This window comes from Gopherus flavomarginatus, chromosome 5, assembly GCF_025201925.1.
Source record: "Gopherus flavomarginatus isolate rGopFla2 chromosome 5, rGopFla2.mat.asm, whole genome shotgun sequence".
NCBI classification, from domain to species: Eukaryota; Metazoa; Chordata; order Testudines; family Testudinidae; genus Gopherus; species Gopherus flavomarginatus.
The window spans coordinates 126,836,501-126,863,967 of NC_066621.1; the positions used below are offsets into that span (position 1 = coordinate 126,836,501).

General features: G+C 43.7%; 1 protein-coding gene across 4 annotated transcripts in view; it reads right to left on the bottom strand.

The window, feature by feature from the left end:
• Positions 1–27,467, bottom strand: part of EML5 (EMAP like 5) — a 301,390-nt gene that overhangs the window by 85,775 nt on the left and 188,148 nt on the right. For all 4 annotated transcript variants that reach the window (XR_007774428.1, XM_050953201.1, XM_050953200.1 and 1 more), the window contains exons 19-26: positions 23,806–23,917; positions 21,961–22,088; positions 19,778–19,919; positions 12,530–12,682; positions 9,856–9,987; positions 8,932–9,020; positions 7,579–7,755; positions 1,314–1,515 (exon numbers count right to left, since the gene is read on the bottom strand). Coding sequence is in view for 3 of the 4 variants with exons in the window: in XM_050953201.1 (XP_050809158.1) it covers positions 1,314–1,515; positions 7,579–7,755; positions 8,932–9,020; positions 9,856–9,987; positions 12,530–12,682; positions 19,778–19,919; positions 21,961–22,088; positions 23,806–23,917 (1,135 nt within the window). In the remaining variant the exon portion in view is untranslated. The remainder of the gene's footprint in view (positions 1–1,313; positions 1,516–7,578; positions 7,756–8,931; positions 9,021–9,855; positions 9,988–12,529; positions 12,683–19,777; positions 19,920–21,960; positions 22,089–23,805; positions 23,918–27,467) is intronic.

A 27,467-nucleotide genomic window follows, 5' to 3' on the forward strand; every position in this document is an offset into this window, starting at 1 on the left:
CAGATTTGCAACACAGAAACTAAGAGCTGTTTAAGAAGCAGGGGAGGAGTCCAGGAGAATCCTCCTCAATTAATGTTTTAAAATGCCTATTTGGTGTGATCTGATATATTCCAATGCCAACAAAGTTAAATTGCTTTCAGAAAAATCTAATATTTAGGGATAAAAAAGCCAAATCTGGCAGAGATAGTTTAGAAGTATCTGAAGATTGTGATTCATTCTCTTGAATGTAACAGAGGCAAGCAAAACTCACTTGGGAGCACAGAGGAGGTACTGACAACCTTGGAAAAATCTTGAGCACCCCTGCCTGAGAACGAACTCCTGAGCTGTGATTTGAATAGGAACCCTTTATAACCCACACATTCAGTATTGCAGGAAGAACTGATATTTAGTTCTATGCAATGTGATTAAATGTTGTTACTCCTGTTCATTTTAGAATTTTATGATAAGGTGGCCCATACTACAAACATGAGCATATTTCAGACTACTACACAGATACAACAGAGAAAGGCTTTTTAGAAAACCTCAGGACAACCAGATTAATTCATGACGTAGATTTCAACAGACATACACATCCTTTTCGTCATCATTTTAAAAATAAATAGTATTTAAACATTAACTTTATTTTGCTGACTTCTTTAATATAATTATTTATTGATTTTTAACATTTATATAGCTTTCTGGCAGTTAGATTCTGCTGGTACACCAAATCTATCCATATAATTTCTAGTGCTGTATTGTGGCTAGAGCAAGTTCTTGGGTTCTGTTCCACAGACTCAGACACTGAAAAGTTTTGTGGTCTTGGGTGAATCATTTAATCTGTCAGTTTCCCCATGATTATATTTATTGGTCTGTACCTCACACAGGATGCTATAAGGTTTAATTAATGTCTCTAAAGTAGTTTGTAATATTTGGATAAAAATAGCTATATGAATATTTTTATTTCTAAATTGGCAGTTTTTCTAAAAGAAACAAGAATTGCTCTCTTAGGGTATGTCTTCACTACCAGCTGGCTCGGCAGGCAGCGATCAATCCAGCAGGGATTGATTTATCATGTCTAGTCTAGACATGATAAATCGATCCCAGAGTACTCTCCCATCGACTCCTGTACTCCAACCCAGCGAGAGGTGCAGGCAGAGTCAATGGGGGAGCGGCAGCAGTCGACTCACCACGGTGAAGACACCACGGTAAGTTGATCTAAGTACATCGACTTCAGCTACGTTATTCACGTAGCTGAAGTTGCGTAACTTAGATCGATCCCCACCCTGCAGTGTAGACCAGGCCTTACACTAGTATTTCTTAAGAATATTACTGACCTCCATCTTCCTCAGAATCTAGATCAGATTCTTCACTATCACATTGCCTGCTCTCTCGATGTCCCTCCATTTCATAGGTCCACAGCATTAGAGAGGTGTCTGCCCCACCGACAGTGACCAACAAACTGTCTTCATGAGTCCAACGAACATTTGTTACATGTGTACTATGGGCCACATACCTCTTAAATTTTCCAAACTTTCCCTAAATATGAAAAAAGAGACAAAAGTTTAATCCACTCTTCTAAATAAAATTAAAATGAGCTGCTAATAAAAGGCATATTTGTCCACTACTATAACCTTAACCTTTCAAAAGCATATGCTTTAAAATAGTTTTGCATTTATTCTGTATTATATAATTTGATGAATTCCTTAATCATCCAGCAACTTGGTGAAATATAAACCAGATCTGCATTCAGCTGGTTAAGAAAATGAGGAGCAAAATCACTGCAATTTACAATAAGAACATAGGAATGACAATATTGACTCAGAACAATGGTCCACCTAACCCAGTATCCTGTCTTCTGACAGTGGCCAGTGCTAGATGCTTCAGATGGAATGAAACAGAATAAGGCAATTATCAAATGATCCATTCTTTGCTGTTCAGTACCAGCTTTGGGCAGCCAGCAGTTTAGGGATATCTGGAGCATGAGGTTGAGTACCTGACCATCTTGGCTAACTGCTGTTGATGGCCCCATTCTCCAGGAACTTATCTAATTCTTTCTTGAACCCCGTTATACTTTTGGCCTTCACAATATCCCCTAGCAAACAAGGTCCACAGGTTGACTGTGCATTGTGTGAAGAAGTACTTCCTTACGTTTGTTTTAAACCTGCTGCTTATTAATTTCATTGGGTGAGCTGTGGTTCTTGTGTTATGTGAAGAGGAAAATAACACTTTCCTATTCACTTTCTCCACACTATTCATGATTTTATACACCTCTATCATATCTCCCCTTAGTCATATCTTTTCTAAGTTGAACAGTCCCAGTCTTCTTAAAAGCAGCAAAGAGTCCTGTGGCACCTTATAGACTAACAGACGTATTGGAGCATGAGCTTTTGTGGGTGAATAGCCACTTCATCGGATGCATGACGAAGTGGGTATTCACCCACAAAAGCTCATGCTCCAATACGTCTGCTAGTCTATAAGGTTCCACAGGACTCGTTACTGCTTTTACAGAGCCAGACTAACACAGCAACCACTCTGAGTCTTCTTAAAATCTCTCATACGGAAGTTGTTCCATATGCCTGATCATTTTTGTTGCCCTTCTCTGTACCTTTTCCAATTCTAATATATCTTTTTCAAAAATTTATTGCAGTGTTTCCCAAACTTGGGGCACCGTTTATGTAGGGAAATCCCCTGGTGGGTCTGGCCGGTTTGTTTACTTGCCCCGTCCATAGGTTCAGCCGATCGCTGCTCCCATTGGCTGCAGTTCGCTGCTCCAGACCAATAGGGGCTGCTGGAAGTGGCAGCCAGAATATCCCTCGGCCTGCTCTGCTTCCAGCAGCAGCCATTGGCCTGGAGCAGCAAACCGTGGCCAGTGGGAGCCACAATCGGCCGGACTCGTGGATGGGGCAGATAAATAAACCAGCCCGGTCTGCCAGGGGCTTTCCCTACACAAGCAGTGTCCCAAGTTTGGGAAACACTGATTTATTACATTAGTGTTCAAGAATCTTTCACCAAATATTGATTTTAGTAAGGAAAGAAGAAAACCAAATGTTGGAATTAAATATAAAAAACCTGGTTATTAATCTTCCGTAACCGTTGTTCTTTGAGATATGTTGCTCATGTCTATTCCAGTGTACATGTGTGCTTGCCCCAAGCACCACTGCCAGAACATTTTTTGTATCCACACAGGGCTCTAGTAATGGCCACCAGGAAGGTTACCTTCCAGGATAGGCAGAGCAGAAAGCACGTTGCCAGCGGTTCAAATGGGAGTCCTGTCAGCTGTGCCAACACCAGGTTGAGGTCCTAGGGGAGAAGCTATTGTACCAGAGGGTATAATCTCTCCAGACTTTTGAGGAAACAATCACAGATGAAGTTCAAGAAAACAGAACACCCATTCACCCACGGGTGAAAAGCCAAGATTGCCACTAGTTGGACCCTGATAGATGACACAGATAGGCCTTGTTGTTTCAAGTAGAGCAAACAGTCCAAAATAAAAGACAGTGTTGACTGCGCAGGAGAAATACCCTTCAGTACAGACCAAATTAAGAATCTTTTCCACATTGCCAGATAAGTGGCTCTAAAGGAGGGCTTTCTGCTCCCTAAAAAACCTCATGAACTGTCCTGAACACGCTAGCTCTGTGGGGTTCAGCCTTGAAGCTTCCAGGCCATGAGATGAAGAGATTTGAGGTTTGGATGAGATAGATAGCCATGGCTCTGGGAGATCAGGTCTGGAAATAAAGGCAGATGGAATGGTGCTTCCACTGACAAGTCCAGGAGGGTGGTGAACCAGTGCTCATGTTATCAGGATAACGCACGTCCTGTCCCTTCTGATCTATAGCAAGACCTTGTGTATGAGAGGGATGAGAGGAAATGCATAGAAGAGATAGTCCCTCCAAAGGAGAAAAGTCTGCAAGTGACCCCGGGCTGTGGCTGAGGAAGGAGCAGAATTGAAGACACTTCCTGTTGTGCATCATCATGAACAGTTGATATGGGGAGTCCCCCACTTCTGGAAGATGTGTTTCACAATCTCTGGATGGAAGGACTACTTGTGGTGACTGCAGAAGGACTGAGATGATCTGTTGCTCATTCTGTGACCCCAGCAGATAAGAGGCCTCGAGGTGGATCAAGTGGGCTATGCAGAATTCCCACAAGTGAGCACAAGTGAGAGGAGCAACCCCCTCCCCCGCCTGTTTATATAAAACATTGCTGTCATGTTGTCTGTGAGGATCAACATGCACTTGCCCTCCAAGCAGTTTTGGAATGCCTGGCAGGCTAGGCAAACTGCACTGTGCTCCCTGACACTGAGGTGTAATACGAACTCCTCTGGAGACCAGAAGACCTGAGTTCTGAGGGGTGAGCTCCCCAGCCCATTGTCAAAGTGTCTGTGATGAGAGACACTGACAGATAGGGTCTCAAGAACGGGACTCCAGCATACACTGGCAGCGGGTCCAGCCACTGAAGAAAGGAAGCAATCACTGATGGGGGACATGTGACTACAGTGTCCAAGTGGTGTTGGCCCGGTGCATATACCAATGTCAACCAAGTCTGAAGAGGTCTGAGCTGTAGTTTCACTGGCTGCAACACATAGGTGCATGATACCATGTGGCCCAGGAGCTTTAGGTACTTTGTCCTGGTGATGACTTTCCATGAGTGCCCCTAGCTCTTGGAACTGGGCTTCTGGGGAGAAGGCTCTGACGTGGACCAAGTAGAGGATTGCATCAATAAATTCTATCCTTTAAACCAGGGAAAGGGTAGACTTTTGGGTATTTATTAACAGGCCCAAGTCCTGGAAAGTTGACCATATTAACTTTACATTTGTCTCCACTGGGCCTCAGTCCAACCTTTGATCAGTCAGTCGTCGAGTTAAGGGTAGACCTGAACCCCTTGTTTCCCCAGGAAGGCCATGATGACTGCCATAAACTCCGTGAACACCCAAAGGACTACTGACAGGCCAAATGGGAACACTGCAAACTGGTAGTGCACATGATTAATCTGAGGAACCGTCTGTGTCCCTGAAAGACTGCAATATGAAAATAAGAATCCTTCAGATTGAGGGGATTCAGAGGGGGATGATAGAGGGGGTCCAGGATCCAGCCGGGGGGTGATAGAGGCCAAGGAGACCATGTGGAACTTCAGTCTCTTCATGAACTTCTTGAGCTTCCACAGGTCTAGAATTGGTCTGAGACTGCTGTTGGCCTTCAGGATTAGGAAATAACTGGAATAGGACCCTGGCTCCTTAGCTCCTGTGGAATCTCCTTCACAGCTCCCAACCTTAGGAGCAACTATACTTCTTGGATAAAAAGGAGCTTGTGAGGTCCCGCTCACCTAAACGAGCTCAACCTCTTTCTCTAGGATGCAGGGCAAACGGTTCTGGATCTTTATGAAGCCTGGAAGGCATTTGTTGTAAAACTAGCAGTTTTTTCTCGGGATAGTTGAACTTCGACTTTCTGCTACTTCCAATACATAAAAGAGCTATCGACACATTGCACTGTCGGTGTCAATGAGATTGGAATGTACATGCAAGAACTAGAACCAGAATCTTCAGACAGATTTCAAGATTTCCAGCGATTTGGCCCAATGCTTTCTTTTCTAATTAAATCTGAAAAGTTCAATGAAAGCGACTTGGATTTGTCTGTATTTCAGTGGATGGGTGCTGAAAATTTCAAAATGTAGCTCATTCAGTTAAAAAGCTCAGAATTGTGGGCATCAAAGTTTGGAGTTCTGCAGAGTGCAATTGAAGCTACCGAGAGAGATCATGGGGCTTCTATTCTGACCTGCTGGACATCCCTGGCAGTGAAATTTTTGTTTGAAGAAAATTGTGTTTACAATACTTTCAGTATTTGGATCCACATACCTGTGTGAACAGGTATTTTCACATATGAAATCTGTGCTCTCGGAGCTGGATAACAACTGATCACTCAGAAGCCTGTGTGTAGCTTAAAGTATCCAAACACATGCCAGACATTGGAAAACTCAGCAAGGAAAAGCAAGGGCAAGGATCACATTAAACTGATAAGATCTGCATTTTAATTTAATTTTAAATCATCACAGGGATCATAGAATATCAGGGTTGGAAGGCACCTCAGAAGGTAATCTAGTCCAAGCCCCTACTCAAAGCAGGACCAATCCCCAGACAGATTTTTGCCCCAGATCCCTATATGGCCCCCTCAAGGATTGAACTCATAACCCTGGGTTTAGCAGACCAATACTCAAAGCACTGAGCTATCCCTCCCACCCTTAATGAAGCTTCTTAAACATTTTAAAAACCTTATTTACTTTACATACAACAGTAGTTTAGTTATATAATATAGACTTATAGCAAGAGACCTTTTAAAAATGTTAAAATGTATTACGGGCACGTGAAACCTTAAATTACAATGAATAAATGAAGGCTTGTCACACCACTTCTGAAACGTTGCCGACTCCTGCTCTAGAGATCTCAGAGTGGTCTGGCATGGGTTGTATTCTACTAGAATCTCTCTGTGACCTGGGGGTTGAGGATTGACTTATGTCCATCTTTTTCAGCACCAGCAATGAAGAGCAGTGCTGAGAGTCTTTGGCCGGTGCAGTCTTCTTCGATCCTGGAGATGACAAACGTTGACGAGGCTCCCGAGAGGCAGAAACAATGTCCCTTCTCGGTGCTGGGGATGGAGACCGGCGCTAAGTCCTAATAGTCACTGGGGCACTTCTGAAAGAAACCGAAGTACTTAGTGCTGAGTCCAAGGGACGCAGCTCCGAGGGAGGACAGAGAGCTGCCTCCATAAGGATAAACAAGTCTCTCGTCCCATCTTTTTTGGTATGGGGCATGAAGTTCTTGCAGATCTTGCAGTGCTTCCGCAAATGAGCTTCCCCCAGACACTTAATGCAGCTGGAATGGGGGTCGCTCACTGGCATAGGCTTGTGGCAAGAACCACAAGGCTTAAACCCCAGAAACTGAGGCATATCCCGGAGCCAGGCAGTGACTAACTCTGCAACTTGGGGTTCAACCTAACCTAACAACTGTTCTAACAACTAAAACTTAACTATAATAATGGTAACTATACACAACAAGTTAGAAACAAAGTCCACTGAGTATTTGTGAACACAAGGATGAAGTACTTCCAGTGACCGTCACGGGCAGTAAGAAGGAACTGAGGGAGCTGCGAAGCCCTTTCTACTGGCACCATAAGCACGTGACTCCAGGGAGTACAACAGCTGACTCGATGGATACCACTGAGGGAAAAACTTTCTGGCAGCGTAGCTTGTGGCGAGCACACACCTACATTAGAGTGAACATGAGCAAGCATAACAATATTAAACACAGAGGTTTAGTACTGGGTAGCAGTTGTCAAATTTCATGTTAAAATACTATAAGCACGTGCACTGCTGACATCACTTGTATGGTATAATATTAACAATTTAAGAACTATGTGATGGCATAAATATATTTCACAGTTTAATGCACAACAACTTACAATGTCATCATTATTTCCTTAACTGATCATGGTGACAAAAAATTTAAGAGCAATATTATGCTTTATATGCAGCGATAATTTTGGTAAGCATTGGCATAAGCAATTTCATTAACCAGTCTTCTAATACCACAGTTAGAAACTTACTTACTTTAGCAGGGAATCGGAAAAGTTTCACAAACCCAAAATCATCTCCTGTGGCCAAGACTTTACTATCACTGGTGAGGCATGAAGCAGTTACATCTGTGACTTCCCCAATTATTGGCCAGATTCCTTCACAGCAAGAGCCCAGAACACTTGTCCATGATGCCCAGCCAATCTTTTCAACCTACAAAACAAAATTTTTTATCAATCTGATCTCAAACAAAAGCTTTTTATTTCAAAATATATTATTTTATATACTGTGATAGATTCAGACCCGAAGAATATAGGAGAGTGGTGGAAGGCAGTTACATCAGCCTTCTGAATGAGCAGGTCCCTGTTCCCTGGATAGCCAAACAAAGGCTACTGTCCCTTCTGTAGTAGGGGACAGTACACCTGATGCCAATTAAGACACCTGATGCCAATTAACCAATTAAGGCTGTTAGGCTAATGGAGACAGCTGGAAGCAATCAAGGTCCCACTTATACTGTTTAAAAAGCTCTCCTTCCAGTACCCTCTGGAGAGCTGAGGTGAAGGAGTTGGAGGAGAGGAAGCATTGCTGGACCTTGAGGTAAGGGTAAAGCTATGAAAAGGGGACCATGGGGGAAGTGGCCCAGGGAACCAAAGCAGCATCAGTGGTGAAGGGAAAGTTGCCAACAGCTGCCACCATTAGGGTCCCTGGGTTATAACCTAGAGTAGAGGGTTGGCTTGGGTTCCCCTTGCCTTTGTACTCTACAGAGATTTCCTGGAGAAGGGAAGCAGGACTCGGTCTAGGAAGAAGACTGAACTGCGCCTACTGACCTTTACAGAGCAACAGAGACTAGGGTGACCAGATGTCCTGATTTTATAGGGAGAGTCCTGATTTTCTTATATAGGCTCCTATTACCGCCCACGCCCCTGCCCCCCGTCCCGATTTTTTACATTTACTGACTGGTCACCCTAACAGAGACTGTGGGGTATTCCCCCTTCCCAACTCCCACATTGGCTGGTGATGAAAGTAACTCAATAGGCTGTGACTCTTGCCAGAACCCTGAGAAAGGGAGGTCACATTGGGGCCTTATTGAGTTTGAAGCCACTGAATCCACCCAGAAGCGTGGGACCCACCAATACAGGCTCAGAACCTTGTCACAATACATACTGTTTTCCAAATAGTAGATACATGTCTAATTTATATGAGGAGGAGGATAAAGACATCCCTTATGTTAGTGTGCATTCTAGGATGATATTATTTAGATGAAAAATTCACAAAAATATTCTGTATAATTAAAGGACAACAAAGAACAGCACATAACTAACAGATGTTTTCTCCTAGATGCAGTTTATACTGTAGTTCTTCAGGTTTGCAACTGAGTTACTTCCCTACCTCCAAACTGGGAATTGTCTGTCTTTTCCCACGAGGAGCTTCAAAGAACAGCTGCTCTTTAGCACCAGTGTTGACTTGTAAAAGCTTCCCTGTAAAATATATAAATTATATACTGGTATGTTAACACCAAATAGGAAATTCACTGAACAAATGTGCATTTGGAAATTTTCTGTTAATTTCCCACAAATTATTTATTTCCATTTAATTTAATTCATTTTTAAATTAAACATGTGTTTAGTATTCAGTATTACTTGAGGAGAAGGATAGCTCAGTGGTTTGGGCATTGACTTATAAAAGCTTCCCTGTAAAATATATAAAATCAGGGTTGTGAGTTCTCAATCCTTGAGGGGGCCACTTAGGGATCTGGGACAAAATCAGTACTTGGTCCTGCTAGTGAAGGCAGGGGGCTGGACTCAATGACCCTTCAGGGCCCCTCTCAGTTCTAGGAGATAGGTATATCTCCATTATTAAAAAAAAAGAAAAAATTATTCTTCCATGTGTGAGACAAAGCAAGGATTTGTTTTCTTGGAAAAGAGATGCAACAATACATTGCTCAGAAGGTAGAAATCAAACAATACATTACATGTAAGACATATAAGAAACTAGATAGAACTTTTATCTTACTTCATCTAATTGCCTTCTTTATAGGTGTCTAAATTAGGTATTTTTACCCATATAACATCAGCATCCTTACGTGAAGGAATAAATCTGCCATTGGCATCATAAATTCACATTCTAGGTATACCAGATAAAATAAAGTATAATCTGCATGGTTAACAGAGAGTATTACCCTTTGACTTCCAATGAAATTTAGGCTCCTACATGCTTAAATCAGTTTTGAAAATAGGGATTTAGGCTCTCTTGAAAATGTTACCTATAATCTAATTTTGCAGTTGTCATTTATATCCACAAATTATTACTTACCTCTGATGTCCCAGTCCATGTGTGTTATGTAACTGGAGGCGCCCTTGCAGATTCCTACTCGCTTACTGCTCATTACATTGTAGATGTCTACAAAGCTGTCACATGATGCCACCGCTAAGTATTTTCCAGAACCTAAAATGAATTGGAACATAAGACATTTTTCAATGTTTTAAACCTTAATGGATAAGCTATTACCCTTTGACTTTTTGGATCTCAGTTAAATTCAATTTCCAGCTCTTTCTGAAATAGATGTGGTGATCCACAACCAATCCCTGACAGATTGGCATCTATATCAAAAAATAACCAAAAATGTCATAGACCTTGTCTACACTTGTGGTGGTATGTGTAGCTACATGTGGTAGGAAAAGGCAGGCTGCATCCACACTTACTGCAGTGCATAACTACATGTGGCAGTGAAAGGCTCCCGATGTTCCCCACTGCTGGAGCCTTTCAATGTGGTGAAGAGAGGCTCTGGCAAGGAGGAGGCAATAAGACACTACACTGCTAAAAAGAGCAGTGTAGACAGGGCCCCAGAGAGGCACTGCTTGGGCATGTAGAGCACATGTGTAGGGTATACATATCCTGGGGTTCAGGTATGCACTCTGCTTTACTCACCTAATCAGTGCCTCACCGTCTACACCAGTGGTTCTCAACCAGGGGTTCGTGTACCCCACGGGATATGCAGAGGTCGCTCAGAGGTTACATCAACTAATTTGGATATTTGCCTAGTTCTACAACAGACTATATAAAAAGCACTAGCAATGTCACTACAAATTAAAATTTCATACAGATAATGGCTTGTTTATACTGTTCCATGTACTATAGTCTGAAATGTATGTGCAATATTTATATTACAATTGATTTATTTTATAATTTTATTATAAACATGAGAACATAAGCAATTTTTCAGTAATAGCAGGTTAGGGCTTTCCTCCCCCTTGCTTGGTTCTTGTCAAGCAGACAGAAAGCAGAAGACCATAGTCCAAAGTGATGTTTATTGGGGTTAATCTAGCATGCATATCCATAGCTCTGTACACCGCAGAGCTTTCCTTCTTCCCCTCTCCCTTATTAGCAGGCATAATTATACCTGTAGTGCATGCCCTTGATCCCACTCCTTACAATTTATGGTCATGTTCCATTTTGGAGGCTCTTGAGAGTGATGGCTTTGGTAACACCTCTTTTGTACCCCATGGGAGGGGGTAAGCAGTGAAGTTATGTTTCAGCCAGGATCACCTTTTCTTTGGCTTTTTAGTATTTTTTTAATGCTTTTCCCTTGCCTTGCCTTCTTATAGGAGTCGAGGCAGTCTTCAAGTGTATGCTCGTATATTAAACTCCCACCATACCCAGCAACACTTTAACTCTCTTCCTTATCTCGTCTCGTGCTATAAACGCCATCTCTTTAGGCAGAAGTAAACAAAGTGTCTTTGTTCACACATATTAGTAAGGATATCAAAGTATCAAAAATCAAACTCAAAATTCTATCCCAGGCTAAGAAACAGGCCTATATACTAACACTGTGCTGTGACACTTGTATTTTTATGTCTGATTTTGCAAGTAGTTTTTAAGTGAGGTGAAACTTGAGACGCGCAAGACAAAGCAGACTCCTGAAAGGGGTACAGTAGTCTGGAAAGCTTGAGAGCCACTGGTCTACACCGCTAGTTATACCCCTCCCAGCTGGGTGTGCAGTGTTTGCACTCTGCACCTGGTTGTAAGGGTAAACATACCCATACCCATAGTCAGAAACAGACAACCCCTGTATCTTTAAGGAACAATCAGAAGTGAAAACTTGAAAATCCAACCATTCTCTCCTTCACAGAGGATGGCATGTGTAATATTAAGGCTGAGATAACAGCAGGGCAGTATTTGTGTGATCTTTTGCACCATGTATCTACATCAAGCTTTGTCTATAGGTAACAAGACTGCTTCCACTAAGGTGGTGTTAATGCCTTGAGCTATACATTTGGGTTCCTAAATGGGAGTTGAGCTTTTCCAAAAAGCTGACCCCAATCGGGTGCTGAGCACTTTCACAAATCTGACCCTAAAGCATTAATGATGCTTCAAATAAATTGCTCTCTTTAGCTATGCATAAAGTTTCATGAAGATACATAGTGTAAAATGTCACGTAGAGACTGCCCTGCAGTGACCTCTACCTAATACAAGTTGCCAGATTTAGCAGCTCTCATTATTTCCAATGGGACCTAATCACTTGAAAATCTATTCATTACCTTTATATATCTAAATATGAGCTGAGCTCTTCTGATAATCCTGCCTTTAGTCTCCAAAGTGTGATAATGTAACCAAGCAACAAACGATAATATTAATTCCATTTACTAAACAATGATAGATATAAAACAGGGGAACAAATCTTCACTTTCTCGTTCTTTTGAAGGAGATCCAGAAGGTCCACATGAGATGAAGAATAAGATTTATGTCCATTTGTTTCTTTCAAATTTCCATAGAGTGCATAAAGAAAGGAACATTATCAAGGTTTTATATTTGAAAAGTGACCTTCCTTTAACACATTCTAACAATTGATTTGATACAATTATGGAGAAACACAAGTGTGTTCTCAGTGAGGAAACCAAAAATCCCAGTATGCATGCTTATAATTTACCACAGATATGAAGTTCAACCAAGATGGATTTGATAATTATCACCTTAATGGATCACTCACCAGGAGAAAATCTAATCTCTGAAATAACATCCTTCCTGTGGTGGAAGGAGACAAGATCCTCCAGAGTATCTGCATTCACCATCAAGAAACTTCCATCATTGAGACCTACAGCCAATGCCTTTCCATCAGGAGAAAAGCAGCAACATCTGCCCCCTGGAAGAGACACAGGAAGTATTTACTTATTCTTTCATTAAATATTCTCCATTCTGGTTTACCTAGTTAGGAAAGATTAGTCCAGCAGTCCTATATAAACCACACTTTTTTTCCCGAGAAAGAATTCCAATAGATAATACAGACCCGCTTCCATGAAAGTACACAGATTCTGTTACTGGATGAGCAGAGGTATGACTTCACATTTATTTGTATAATTTGAATTTTTTTACTGGTATTATTAATATTTATTTTACATTCGTGATCAGGGTAAAGATGAATATTGTTTTACATATTTCTATGTTGCTCACCACGATAGCAATTGGTGCCAGTTCTTTGCTACAATATGCTCTCCTTATACCAAGCGTACAGCAAGGTTCGTCATATGCCATCAGTTACAGTATATTTTCATCTGTCAACATGGAGTTTGACTATACAGCATAATGCTGAACACTATATACTTAGCCCTTTCTTTCCTTCTCTTCAGATTTCACAGAATCTTCTTCTAACATTTCTAAAATGTGCTACTCTTCCTCTAATTTCACTGCTCAACCCCTGGGGTATGTCAGAGTTCTCTTTCCTGGACTACTGCATCTGGCCTTATCTCTTCCTTTCTGGCGCCCACCACTTCTGTCTGTACAGAATTCAGCAGCTAAAATATTCTTCCTTTCCCATCACTTCCTCTGCATCAAATCTGGATTCTTCCTTTTTGCTTCTTTTGAATTGTTGTTCTTCTAGCTTTGTCGCTCATGTCCATTCCATGCTCAGTGTATGTGCACCGCGTGCACTGATGCCAGAAATTCTTCCCTTAGTAGTGTCTGTTGGGTCGGCTCTAGTGCCCTCTGGAGCTGCGTTTGTGCACTCTCTCAGTTCCAGGAGTAAGAAGGTGGGTCATGGAATGGACATGAGCAACACATCTTGAACAGTTTTGAAAGATTATAAACCATTTTTTCTTCAAGTTCTTGCTCACATCCATTCCATGCTAGATGATTCATAAGCAGTACCCAGGAGGTGGGCTTGGAGTTCATGGATGTGCTGACTGCAAAACTGCTTTCCCAAAACTGTCATCATCTTTGGCCTTTTGATGGGGTGAACTCATTCTGCACTGGATGGGGAAGCGTTAACTCCTCACTCTGGGCAGAGGAAACCATGCCCCCCTGCATCCCTACTGGGCATGCTCCAGGTGTAACACCATTATAAGAGGGGGCAGCCCAGCTCAGTCTGGGTTAACCACCAGAGAGGAAGGACACTCCTTGCCACTGCTGCCCAGGAACTACTAAAGCTCCAGAATGTGGAAGTCAGAGAAGCCAAGGCCCCAGCAGATGCCCAGCTACCTGTGGATGCCCAAGGGAGGTCTGAGCGACAGGGAGTTGCACAGGCTGAGGAACTCAGAGACCCCAAAGACGTGCAGACCGCCACCGGGAGTAACACAGTAGGAAGTAGCCTGGGAGGGGACAAGCCATTGTCCCAGTGATGGTCAGTGTGTTGCAAACAGATCCCTGCTGACCCAGTGGCAGACACAATTGACACTGACAGAGCCCTGGGCTGGGATCCAGTGGAGCAGGGAAGGTCTGGGTCCCTCTACCTGTCTGCCACCCATTCCCCCGGGGTGATGGCCCACACCCTCCAACTGGCTGTTAGGCTGTATAGCCCGACCTAGAGGACAACTCTATTGACTCCAGCCACTAGGCCATACAGCCCTGCCTGGAGGGCAACTATACTGACTGACTGCCAGGCCCTATTGCCCTGCGTCACGAACCTGGGGTATCTCTATTGACTTTGGCCACTAGGCCTTACTGCCTGGATGGTAGTTCTATTGACTCTGATCGCTAGGCCATACATTCCCACCCAGAGGACAACTCTATTGACTCTGTCCACCAGGCCTTATTGCCCTGCGAACGTGGGGTATCTCTATTGACTCTGACTGCTACGCCTTGCTGCCCGGCAAACCCAGGGTGTATCTATGGATTCTGGCCATCAGACTTTACTGCCCTGCAAACCTGGATTACCTCTATGGACTCTGCTCACTAGGGGTCAGGGCGATTAAATAGACTCTGTCCACTGGGACGTAGAGCCCTGCAGATCAGGGCAACTCTATGGACTTTAGCCCTTAGGTCTCACAGTCTAGAGACAGAGGCCAGCTCAAAGGATGAGATGAACTCACCCGGAACTGGATGGGGTCTCCCCACCCCGTCACAGGCCTATTGGGTTATGGCATATTGGGATGCCTAGGCATGAAACGATGACCAGGTTGCAGCTCTGCAGATGTCCTGGATTGATACCTAGGCAAAGAAGGCTGCTGATGAAGCCCAGGCTCTTGTGCAATGAGCAGTCACGATGGATGGAGGCTGGACATTCACTTGTTCATAGCAAACCCTAATACAGGCAGTTATTCAGGATGAGAGTCTTTGAGTTGACACAGGTAGCCCTTTCAACTTTTTCGCTATTGCTACAAAGAGTTGCATAGATTTGCAGAAGGGCTTAGTTCTCTCAATATAAAAGATGAGGGCTCACCTAATGTCCAATGTATAAAGCTGTCGGTCCTCAGAGCTTTTGTGAGGTTTTGGGAAGAAGACCCAAAGGTAGAAAAACGACCTGATTGTTGTGTAATTGTTGCACCACCTTTGGAAGAAAGACCAGATGGGGGCACAGGTGTCCTGGAAGAACACTGTGTAAGGTGGCTCTGACACAAGGGCCCTGATCTCAGAGACCCTTCTGGCCAAGGTAATTGCCATCAGGAAGGCTACCTTCCAGGAGAGAAGTAGTAGGGAGCATGATGCTAATGGATTGAACACTAATCTGCCATTCACTGGGGGGAGAGGGAGTGGAAGGCTCAGACGGTTGCCAGATGAACCATAATAGAAAAGTGCCAGACCTTGCCACTTTAGGTGGAGCAAATAATCCAGGATAGAGTGAAGAGGGGATCCAGATGGAGAGAGATCCTGTTCAAAGGTCCAACAAGTGAAACAATTCCACTTGGCCAACTATGTACCCCTAGTGGAAGGCCACCTACTACCTAGCAAGATCTGTCAAACCTCTTCCAAGCACGCCTTTTCTTCAGTGTTCAGCCATGTAGCATTCATGTAGTTAGGTGCAGGGAGGTGAGGTTCAGGTGAAGCTACTGGCCATGGTCTTGTGAAATCAAGTCTGGGCAGAGTGGGAGCGCAAGTGGAGCTGCCACTGAGGTCCAGAAGTGTCCTGAACCAATGCTAGAACTGTGGCCATGCCATCAGCATAACCCTTGCCTTGTTCCATTTGATTTTTAGGAGAACCTTATGAACCAAGGGGATTAGTGAAAAGACATACAATAGGTGGTCTGCCTATGAGAGCAGGAAGGCATCGGAGAGGGAGCCCAGGCTCTGCCCACACAGTGAATAGGACTGATGGCATTTCCTGTTCTGCCTGGTGGTCCACCTGTCCCTTTTGTTCACTGCCAATACCACCAGGGACCTTGGGGGAGGGTGTGATAGTTGAGATAGATAGTTGAGAAGCTGCTTGCTGGCACATAACAGGTGCTTCTTCTCTGTCCTTTTTGAAGTGGGGGCCAGAGAAGAAGGAATCTGCCATAAGGCTTTGTCTGGTCCCATCATTGCCTCATTGATGGGTAGCGCTACTTTGATATCCTGGCTGCACCCACTAAGGCTGTGTGATGTCTCTTGAGCTCCAAGACCAGGTCTGAAGTGACCTGCTTCAGAAGGTCCTGAAATCATCCTGGGGAAGTAGTCTGCTGCAACCTGCAACAGCTTTATCTGGGAAGGATGAGGGGGAGGCTTTCATTGAAGGAGGGACTCCTTACTCTCTTTCTGCCTCGACTATACCTACGGGGCTACGGTACTGGGATCAGTGCTGGAGTCTGGATCTGATGCTGAGCACGAAGGAGCAGTAGCCGGCCTCCAAGAGGCCACCAACTAGCAGCAGTAGGAGTCAGGCCCTGGTACTAGGGGAAACTCCCAGAGGTTCCAGTAGAGCCACTACATCAGCCAGTGGCCCATTAGCCAGGCACCCACCTGGGGACCAGCAGTAAAGCTTGGTGGGGTGTAGGCTGGATACCGATGTTGGGCTTTTCTCAGTACATAGGGCTCCTCTTCAGAATCTGAAGAGGATTCCTCTGTCGGCGACCAGGGTGGAGCAGTATCCACTTGTAAGGCTATATGATGCAGGGGCTCTGAGGACCCGTGGTGTGCCAGGGAGCAGGACACTGGGATCAGGTAGGGCTTGCCCCTGGATGATGTTGGGGGACCCAGTGCCAGGAAGGCACCTGACGCACCTTGTTCCCTCCTGCTTCCGGAGGCCAGAGCAGGTAGGTTCCCCCGTGGGGCTGGAGGGACCAGAACAGAGAGAAGGTCCCTACCTGCCCGATAAACCTCCAGGGTTGATGGCACCATCAGTCCACTGGTACCATGGTGACTCCCTGGTGTCAGCAGAGGGTTCTTCATCAGCCTCAATTCCCTTGATGGAGTTGACGGTGCTGACGCAGGTCCAGGGGTAGAACAATGGCCTGGCATGGGTCTCAATCCCTCTCCCCATTTGTCTCTCTTTTGTACTGGCAAGTGCCCTCTCTTGCTGTGCCGCTTTTTGGGTTTCTTCTGTGGCACCGGGGATGGAGAATAGTGCTGGGAAGAGCTTGGTGCCAGGAGACAGGTTTGAGGGTGGCTTTCATGAGGACAGTCTTTAGTCTGATGTCTCAGTCCTTCTTGGTACAGGGTCTGAAGTCTTGACATATTTTGCACTTTCCTTAACATGAGTTTCTCCAAAACTCTTTAAATAATTCAAGTGCGGGTCACTTACTGGCACAGGTTTGGCATAAGGCTTGAAGCCTGGGTACCACAGCATGCCCGGCCCCTGGGGTGAAAAGTCCTTTGATTATAAGAACTATATATACTAGCTATATACACTACCCCAACTTGCAAAAGACCATACACACTAAACCAGGGGTCAGCAACCTTCAGCATGGGGCCCATGAGGGTAATCCACAGGCGGGCTACAAGACATTTTGTTTATGTTCACCATTCACAGGCACAGCCCCCTGAAGCTCCCAGTGACCGCAGTTCGCCGTTCCCAGGCAATGGAAGTTGCGGGAAGCGGCAGCCAGCATGTCCCTAAGGCCCACAATCCTATAGTATTAACTAAGCTATAATCCTATAGCCTGCTTCTTGTCCCCACTCTGTACCTATTCCCCCACCAGCAGCATGTCTCTCTCTCTACTTAGCTCCTATTCCTCCCTCATACAGCCGGTGTCTGTCCCCACAGACCCTCCTCCTCTCCTCTGCAGCCTGACTCTACCTTCCCACCCTACTTCTCGCTCACAGCCTCTCTCTGTCCCTCTTGCCATTTTCGCAGGCCACAGACTGCCTCTCCCACTCCATCCCTCACCCCTCTACATTCCCAGCTGATTCCTTCTCCTTCACCATATTAGGGGAATGATCTCACTTCTGATGCCTGGCACTACAGTTGTCCCTACTGGCTGGGAGGAGTACTCACAAGGGCACGTCTACTCAGCTCCTACAGCCCTGAAATGGAGCGCACCCAGTACAGGCATAATCTTCAGGGAATTTAGTTGCTAAACATTAACCAATGTCTACTCAGCATGTGTGAACTGTAATTTTCAGAAGTTTGTTACTCTGCCAAGTTTTGATGGATTTTTACAGGAAGGACACATCCTGACACAAAGGCAACACTCCTGCTAAATTTCACAGAGGTGCTGCAGCTTCTCAAGGAAACACTAAGTTTTTTAACATGAGTAAAACAATGCAGTTCTCTACCATGTTCTAGGAAACACAAGAATCATTTTTGATGAATCTTTACATAACAAATTTAGCCTGAAGCATACACCTGGCATGGAAAATTTCAGCCTAAACTGTTAAATGTTAGGAAAGTTATACGCAATTGAAAACAAAGTCTTATAATGGCAACCTTAACTATAGGATTCACTACCATCTCCACCTATAATCAGGACTTTCTATTCTGTTCACACATACAAAACTCAACTAGGCCCTCATCCCTACCTGTTTTGACTCTGACAACTTCTTCCTCACTGGCCTTGTTGAAACCCACACACCATTTATTCAACAAGTAGTTGCTAAGACTATCACTCTTGCCTATTCTTCCCACATCACTCCCCTCTTTAAATCCCTTTACTAGGTCTCTCTTCTGCTGTATCAAAATCAAACTTCTTGCTCCCACCTTTAAAATCCTACAGCTCTGCCTCTCCTTGTATCATCCTCCCCTTCCTTGCTCCACCTGCTTGTCTGGTTTTGCCACAAAAGTCTTCATTCCTTCTGTCATACCATCCCTTACATATGCAACAACCACCCTGAACTAGTCTGTAAATCTACTATACCTATCCCCCTTTATGTTGTTAACCATATTCTCCCTGTACTTCCCTCCTATTGTTTATTACCATCGCTTATTGCATCTGGTGTTAAAATTAGATTATAAACTCTTCTGGGCAAATGTGTCTTTCACAGTGTCTAGGACATTGGGGCCCCTCTCCAGATTAAGGCCTTTGGGTACTTCCACAATATAATTAATTAGGAATTTTCTTATTAATAATAATAATTAATAATAATTGATGATAGTAATAACTACTACCTTTCAGAGAGCTATCATAATATTTTCTGTCAGCTTCAGATACTTCCTGGCAGATCATCTCCCCAGTTTTAATCCCAAAACAAAAAATCCACACACAATTATATAACATCATGATCATGTCAAATAACAAAAAAGGACCTTCAGCATCAATGCTATGATTTCATCTGAAAATACCCATGAGCTAAAATTTCACAGTATATATATGATACATAAAATCAACCATTGTTTAAAAATGCCTCCAATACTAGATAAAAGGCGCTGGGTTTAATGCTGGGGCTTCATCCTTTATTTTAAATTTTCTGGTTTTTAATTGTTAGCAGCGTTATGAAACACTATCACATTTAAATATTTCTTGCAGCTTTTATCTGTTGAGTCAGTAACGTTTTGTCACAGAAAGTTTGAACTACAGAAAACTTTATATTTTCACATTTTGTCTTTGCAATATTTAGAATGCTAATTTGTGTTAACTTAATTCAATTACAATCTCTTTTCATACTAGCATCTTACCCTTTTTCAATTTGCGAACAGCTAACATACAATGGCTAGGAGATAGATCCCATATTCTTAAGGTTTTGTCATCACTTACAGTGGCACAAATAGGTAAATGAGGATGGGTGGCTAGACCCCAAACTTCCCCTTCCATATGACCCTGTAAAAAAAAAAAAAATCTATCAGGTAATTTTATTTCCAAAACTGGAAGGGGGGAAAAAAAAGGACGCTACAAAACTATACTGAGAATGTGGAAATCCTTGTTGGATGATAAAGAAAACTTCCTAATGAAAACACTCTTGGTTCAGTAATCAACACAGAATATCTTAAAAATAAAAAGCTTCTAAGTAAAATGTAATATAAAATTAACGTAAATTATATTTGAGAAAATTGCTCTAATGATCTGATTCACTAAATTATTTAATTTATAGAATCTTTTTGTTAACCTAACAATGAAGGGTCAAATTGTCACTGGACTATTCCTGTGAATAATTATAACGCAATTTGAGTTAGGAATTCACAGTCTGGCCATAAATGTGCATTCTATTACAAAGAAAAAGCCCAATTTGTAAAGAAGTATTTATAAGCTTCCTTTTATAATCCTTCAAAATATACATTCATTATTTTAAGTTTGTGCTTAAGATAAAAACATACTTTGAACAAAATATTAGCATAGCAGAGCCTGGCTCAAAAGAGATACATATATAGATATATAGACATATCTCTTTTGATTTAGGATCTAGTATGCATGCGTGCGTATGTTTTAAAAATCTGTTCATGCACTGTTGCACTGTAATAGCTCTTCATATACATTGATTAAATATGCATCTTACATATACATGAACAAAAAGAACAAAGCCACAAAAATGATTCAAGATCTGGAAAACTCATGTTACAATCAGAGATCTAGGAAGCTCAGCCTGTTTAGGATATCAAAGAGAAGGCTAACAAGTCACTTATCATGGTTTATAGGTACCTACATAGGGAGAAGATATCTGATTGTACTGGGCTCTTCAATCTAGCAAAGCCATAACAAGATCCAATGGCTGGGAGCTGAAGCTACACCAATTCAAACTGGAAATAAGGTACTGTGTTTTAAACAGTGAGGTAATTAACCATTGGAACAACTTACCAAAGGGATGTAGTGGATTCGCCATCACTTGAAGTCTTTAAATCAAGAGTAGATGTCTTTCTAAAATATATGTTCTAGTTCAATGGTTTTCAACCTTTTTTCATTAGTGGACCTTTAAAAAATTTCAAATGGAGGCACGGACCCCTTTGGAAATCTCAGTCATAGTATGCAGACCCCCGAGGGTCCATAGACCACAGGTTGAAAACCGTTGCTCTAGTTAAACCAGAAATCATGGATATGATGCAGGAATTACTGAGTGAAATTCTAGGGCCTGTGTTTTGCAAAAGGTCAAACTAGATTATCATAATGGTCTCTTCTCTTTTAAATTCTCTGAATTTAAAATAGTTTTCAGACTTCATTAATAGTTGGAATGTTTATTATTTTGTTACTTCTGCTTGAAGTATAATCATATACTTATGATAGAAACTTACAAAGCCCAGCGGATTCTGGGAAGGAAGTGGGGGGAAAAAAGAATATATGGGTAATTATGATGGGGTATCTTGACCCCACACCAAGGAGCCAAGGGTTATCGAGCAGCTCTGGGTCCTGAAGGCCAACCCAGCCGCAACTGCTGGGCATGCTCACAACGGAGAAAGCACTCCAAAGGAAGCAACTCAGCTCAGTCAGTGCGGACTGAGCAAAGGAGCAGTCTTATGCTAGTAACTCCTGGAGAGAGGCTGCAGGAACGCCGCACTGCCTGGGCCAGACCCTGCAGCAGAGCCACTGAAGGCCCCTGTGGAGACCAGGAAAAGAGGGCCGGAACCGAACGACAAAGACTCTGGTAAGAACCCCCCAACCTTTGAGTTCATAAGATGACACCTTTTGTGACTTTGGAGGGGGCTGAGAATGCAGTAGGAAGTAATCCAGTGAACAGGCTTGGTGGCATTTGCCCCCTAGGCTGCATATCTGATCAACCTGTTATAGGCTCTGGGCTGGAACCTGGTAGAGCAGGGAGGGCTCAGGTTCCCCTACCACTGGCTGCAGAGTCTCGCTGCTGGGTGACATAGCTACAGACTCTCGCCACGGGCTCAGATGTTGAACACCCTGACAGCAATATTTTAAAATGTACCTGAACCAGCAGAGTTATTGGTCCACTTTTATCCACTTCCAGTATTTCCCCATTCTTTGTGCCCACTAAAATATGACCATGTCCTAACGATATGGCACGTATAGAAGGGTTGTCTTCTAAGAGGAGACCTAAAACATTAAATTTTTAAAGGTGTGAGTTTAATTTTAGAAGTATATACATTACACCCACATTTTACCAGATCAAATTCAACAGAAAAGAAGTCCTAGCATTTTCCTGCATACAAAATTGGCTACAGTTGTGGAGCTTCAGCACATATTAGCTAATTTTTAAACGTGCTCTGTATCATTGTTACAGAAGCCATATAATTTATTCTGTGCCAGCCTCCCAGTTTTTGTTACTCCACCTTCTCTAATAAACCTGCCATATAAGGCAACTGTCAATGATCTTCATGTTCAGCAGACTCTCCTTGAGGTTCAAACAAGGTGGAGAGCATTAACATGGCTATCTAATAAGCATGCTAAAAACCTCAGTGAGAGAAATGTGCGTAAAGCTATGATGCTATCTATCTTAAAGTTAGGGTGGAGTACATCAGTAAAATGTGTTAAACTACTATTTTAACTGTAATAGAAGTTTAACAAGGAAATGGCGAGCCACCCTTTTGACAGTCTAATGATGTAAGTTAAGAACAAAAGATTCTTAGTTTTTTTAGGGAAGACGGACAGAGAAATCTCCAGAATATTAGACTGGGAAAGCTGCATAGCAGGACCCACACCAGCCAGCAAATGGGAGAAATTTGAAGGAACATCAGGCCTGAAAACCTTTCAGTACTCATACATGATCACATGAAAAAAAGGCAGAGTATTGAACCTGCAATAGAAAAAAAAATATTCTCCCCTCCATTCCTTTATTCCAAGGCAGAACAAATAGGAAGATTAAATATGGACCCCCATGGCGCCATATTTTAGAATAATTTTTCAGAGCGCAATCTCTCTAATTTTTTTAAACTACCCTCACTTCTGTAGCATAGTAGTCCATTGAGGTCTGTGAAAGGAGTGACAATTAATTCCAAATCAACCTGCTGATTGAACAAAATAGAAGACACTGAAGAGTTTATGGAAATGAACTTTCTGCAACTTATAACTGTAATTCAGTGTAACTGTTACTACATTTTTATAAGCCATGCACAGATTCTCTCTTCAGATCATGGGTTGGTATTAGGCTAAGGATTTAATATCTTCCAGACCAAATATAGTTTTGTCATTGATCTTTGTGGCCCGTATTCAAAATGCCCTAACTGGAGTGAGTGTTTATCCTTAAAGATTTACAAATATGTTCAATTCACAAATAAAACTATTTTTTCCTTCATGGTTATTAGTCTTGCAAACTTAACTTCTGGTCAGTGTTAAGCTTGGTTCTTTCCTTCTGATGTATAATCGTCAGTGATAAAGATTCTATAGAACAAATTTGCCGTCCTGGATGTGAACAGGTGAAACTGACTGAGACAGTAAAAAATTCATTTTTTGTTATGCAACTGAATCCCCACACTCACTGTCTCCTGGCTGGCTTGGTCCTAGTACTAAAAGGCATGAAAAGCATTATTATTGTCATTAAAGAACACAGATATGACAGAATATACAAAGGAAGCATATGGGTTAGGTTAGACGTTGCTATTTTTACTTAGCCATTTTTTCAGAGTAGAAGCACACTTTAAATAGAACAGTTTTCAAATACAACTTTATTTTTTTCCTTTTTCGATTTTTACTACAGCAAAACTTGATTTCCTTTTATTGTGGAGGGAGGAAACTTAGAAGAAAAAGCTTACTAAAGACAGTGTTTAAAGGCAGAATAAAACAGAAAGGTTTGATGTACTTACTATACACTCACCTTTAGAGCCAGGGGCCAAAGCAGTTCGTTTGATGGCATAGGTTTTGAGACAGCGTTCAAAGGTGTCATCCCAGAGAGCCACTACCCCATCCTTTCCACCAGTTACAAATCCCTGCCCCAAAAAATAGAATAGGATTAATTCATAGGTTGTCATCAGTAGATAATTTAGTATTTTTTTTAAAAGATTATCCTTACTTCTACAATGACTTGTGCTAACACTGACAACAATTTAGTACATAATAATTAAAGCTAACATTTTATCATGGTTATTTTTAACAACAGTCATGGACAGGTCACGTGCAATAAACAAAAATTAATGGAAGCCATGACCTGTCTGTGACTTTTGCTGCTGAATCTCCATGGTTTCCCCTACCACTGTGGTGGCTAGGAGCTGTGGAGTTCCCCCTCTGTCTCTGGCAGCTGGGAGCTGCAGGGTGACCATATTTCCCGAAGAGAAAATGGGACATCCTCAGTCGCTTGCCCAAGACGTCCCTCTTCCCACCCCGCCCCATGCCCTCCACAAGTCTGTCACCCATTGCTGGAACCCTGACGAGGGCTCCCTCAGGATCTGTGGCCTGTCACTGGAACTCTGCCAGGACCTGCTGACTGCCAGCTCCAGTCCTGCGGCCCCAGGGGCTGAAGCAGAGAATGTTATGGAGGTCTCTGGAAGTCACAAAATCTGGATTCCGTGACTTCCATGACCTCTGTGACATTGAAACGTAGCCTCAGTAATAACATAGCTACAGAATCATACAAGTTAGAGATGGAAATGATCTATTAGATCTATTAGATCTTCTGGTCCTGCCAATGCAGTATAAGTCTCTACAGTGCATTTTTAGTGCTTTGTCCAGTCTGCTTTTTAAAGTCTTGCTCCTCTGTCACTCTCAAGGAAGACTATTCAGTGGCCTAATACATTTCACTGTCAGGATGTTTTCCTGATAGATAGCTTAAATTTTCCCTTTCTTAATTTTACTCCTAGATCTGGACCTCCCAGACCACTTTTACAATGGGTGTGGACTAGCATATTTGTGAATGTAGGGAAAGGTTATATCTGTATTTTAACTTTGTGGTTTGGGACCCTTTTCTCTAACAGGAACACTCTATTTCTACTCTTCTGCCTATGTCAGAAGACTGAAATTGTTTCATAAGAGGGACAATAGATAAACTGGCAATAAAGCTGTAATCGTTTGATGTTATAAATTAGGAAAAACACAGTTTTGTCTTAAACGTTCACCATTCCTATATCTAAATTAATTAGAACTGCGACAAAAAATGAACACTGGAGCTCCTTCGGCTGAAAAGGACATACTCTGGTTTAAACTTATATCTATTCCAGATGACTAAAGCCTAGTTTACATACAAGCTTTGTACCAATGTTACTATTTTAGTCAGTGGTGTTTGTTTTTTTAACTGAAATAGTCCCCCCTGTGGGGACGCAGCTGAACTGATATAAAGGTGCTTTATACTGATGCAGCTTATTCCCCTTCTCATATTGGAATATCCATACCAATATATCTATATATTAACAGAAGTATACCAAAACCAGAGGGCTTGTGTTGCTTTAACTATGCAAGAAGAGTTAAAGTGGTATAGTGTAGACAAGGTCTCACTTCAGGGATTGGCAACCTTTGGCGCGCGGCCCGTCAGGGAAGCCCGCTGGCGGGCCGGGACAGTTTGTTTACCTGCAGTATCCACAGGTTCTGCAGATCGCAGCTCTCACTGGACGCGGTTTGCCATTCCAGGCTAATGGGGCCTGCGGGAAGTGGCATGTGCTGAGGGATTTGCTGGCCGCCATTTCCTGCAGCCCATATTGGCCTGGAACGGTGAACCGCAGCCAGTAGGAGCTGCGATCTGCCGAACCTGCAGACGCTGCAGGTAAACAAACTGTCCCGGCCCGCCAGCGAATTTCCCTGACGGCCTGCATTCCAAAGGTTGCCGATCCCTGCCTTACTGTATGTTGGCACTGTAACAGTTTTCAATTTGTAATCCAACAAAGCCCATATAATAGTTACTAGATTATATACACAAGGATACAGGATTATATACAATGGATGTAGTTAAAAAGTTTATTTCATTTACGGATTTTCTACCAATTTGGAAGAAATTTCCTATGCATAAAATGGTGAAAATTGCTATAAATGGTAGAAAGTTTCAACTGGGAATGCCTGGTTGAAAAGTGACCCTGGTGCCTCCAGTCAGCACAGCTGATCGGGCCGTTAAAAGTCTGGTCGGCGGCGCAGCAGGGCTAAGGCAGGCTACCTGCTTGCTCTGGCTCTGCACAGCACCCCGGAAGCGACTGGCATGTCCCTGCAGCCTCTAGGCGCAGGGACGATTAGGGAAGCTCCATGCGCTGCCCCTGCCCCCAGCGCTGCCCCTGCCAAGAACAGCAGCCAATGGGAGCTATGGGGGTGGTGCCAGCGGGCATGGGCAGCACACAGAGCCCACTGGCCCCTCTGCCTAAGGGCCACAGGGACATGCCAGCTGCTTTGGGATATGGTGTGGAGCCAGGGAAGGCAGGCAGTGAGCCTGCCTTAGCCCTGCTGCACCGCCGACTACGTGCCGCCGACTACAAGCTGCCTGAGATAAGCACTGCCTGGCCGGAGCCTGCACCCCGAACTCCCTCGTGCACCCCAACCCCCTGCCCCAAGTCGGAACTCCATCCCACACCTTAATTGCATCCCAGACCCCAGGCTCCCACCCCCTGCTCCAGGTCAGAACCCCCTCCTGCACCCTAACCCTCCCCCAGATCCTACAGCACCCACTAGCACCCCAGCCCCCTGCCCCAGGTCGGAGCCCCTCCCCCAGCCCTGAGCCCCCTCCTGCAGCCCAAATCCCTCATCCTCACCCCACAGCCCACACCCCCAGCTGGGGACTACACCCCCTCCCGTACCTCAATCCACTGCCCCAGCCCGGAGTCTGCTCCCACACTCCAAACCCCTTGGCCCCAACCCAGAGCCCCCTTCTACACCCCAAACCTCTCATCCCCAGCCCCACCCCAGAACCTTCCCCCCCGCACCGTAATTCCCTAGCCCAGGCCGGAGCCCCCTCCCACAACCTGAAACCTTCATTTCTGGCCCCACTCTGGAGCCTCTACCCCCAGCTGGAGGCCTCACCTGCTCCCACACCCCAATCTCCTGCCCCTGTGAGAGTGAGTGATGGAGAGCGAGCGATGGAGGGAGGGGGACTAGAGTGAGTGGGGACGGGGCCTCAGAGAAGGGGCAGGGCAGGAGTGGGCCTCAAGGAAGGGGCAGGGCAGGGTAAGGGTGTTTGGTTTTGTGCACTTAGAAAGTTGGCAACCCTACATCTGCTCAAGTCTTCACAAAGTAACAAACATAACTGGCATATGTTTCTTTTAATGCAAGGTAACAGAGTCCCCTTTCACCCCCCGAGAATCCTTCCACTTTACCTGCTTTATCCACTTGTACTCTTAAGGCATCATTAAACAGGAGGGCATGCAGCTCTTAAAATCAGTGAGAGGAGTCACTGTAATATAATGATACAATGCACTTCCTCCTAATAGGAAATGCAACACTCTCAGTTCCCGCTGACTTGAGAGTAGGGAGCACCATCTAGAATCCTGAACTCTAATTATATGGTAATAGACTGCATTCATGTTAGGCGTAGCCACAAAGAGATTTTTATTAATCCAAACTATGTCTCAT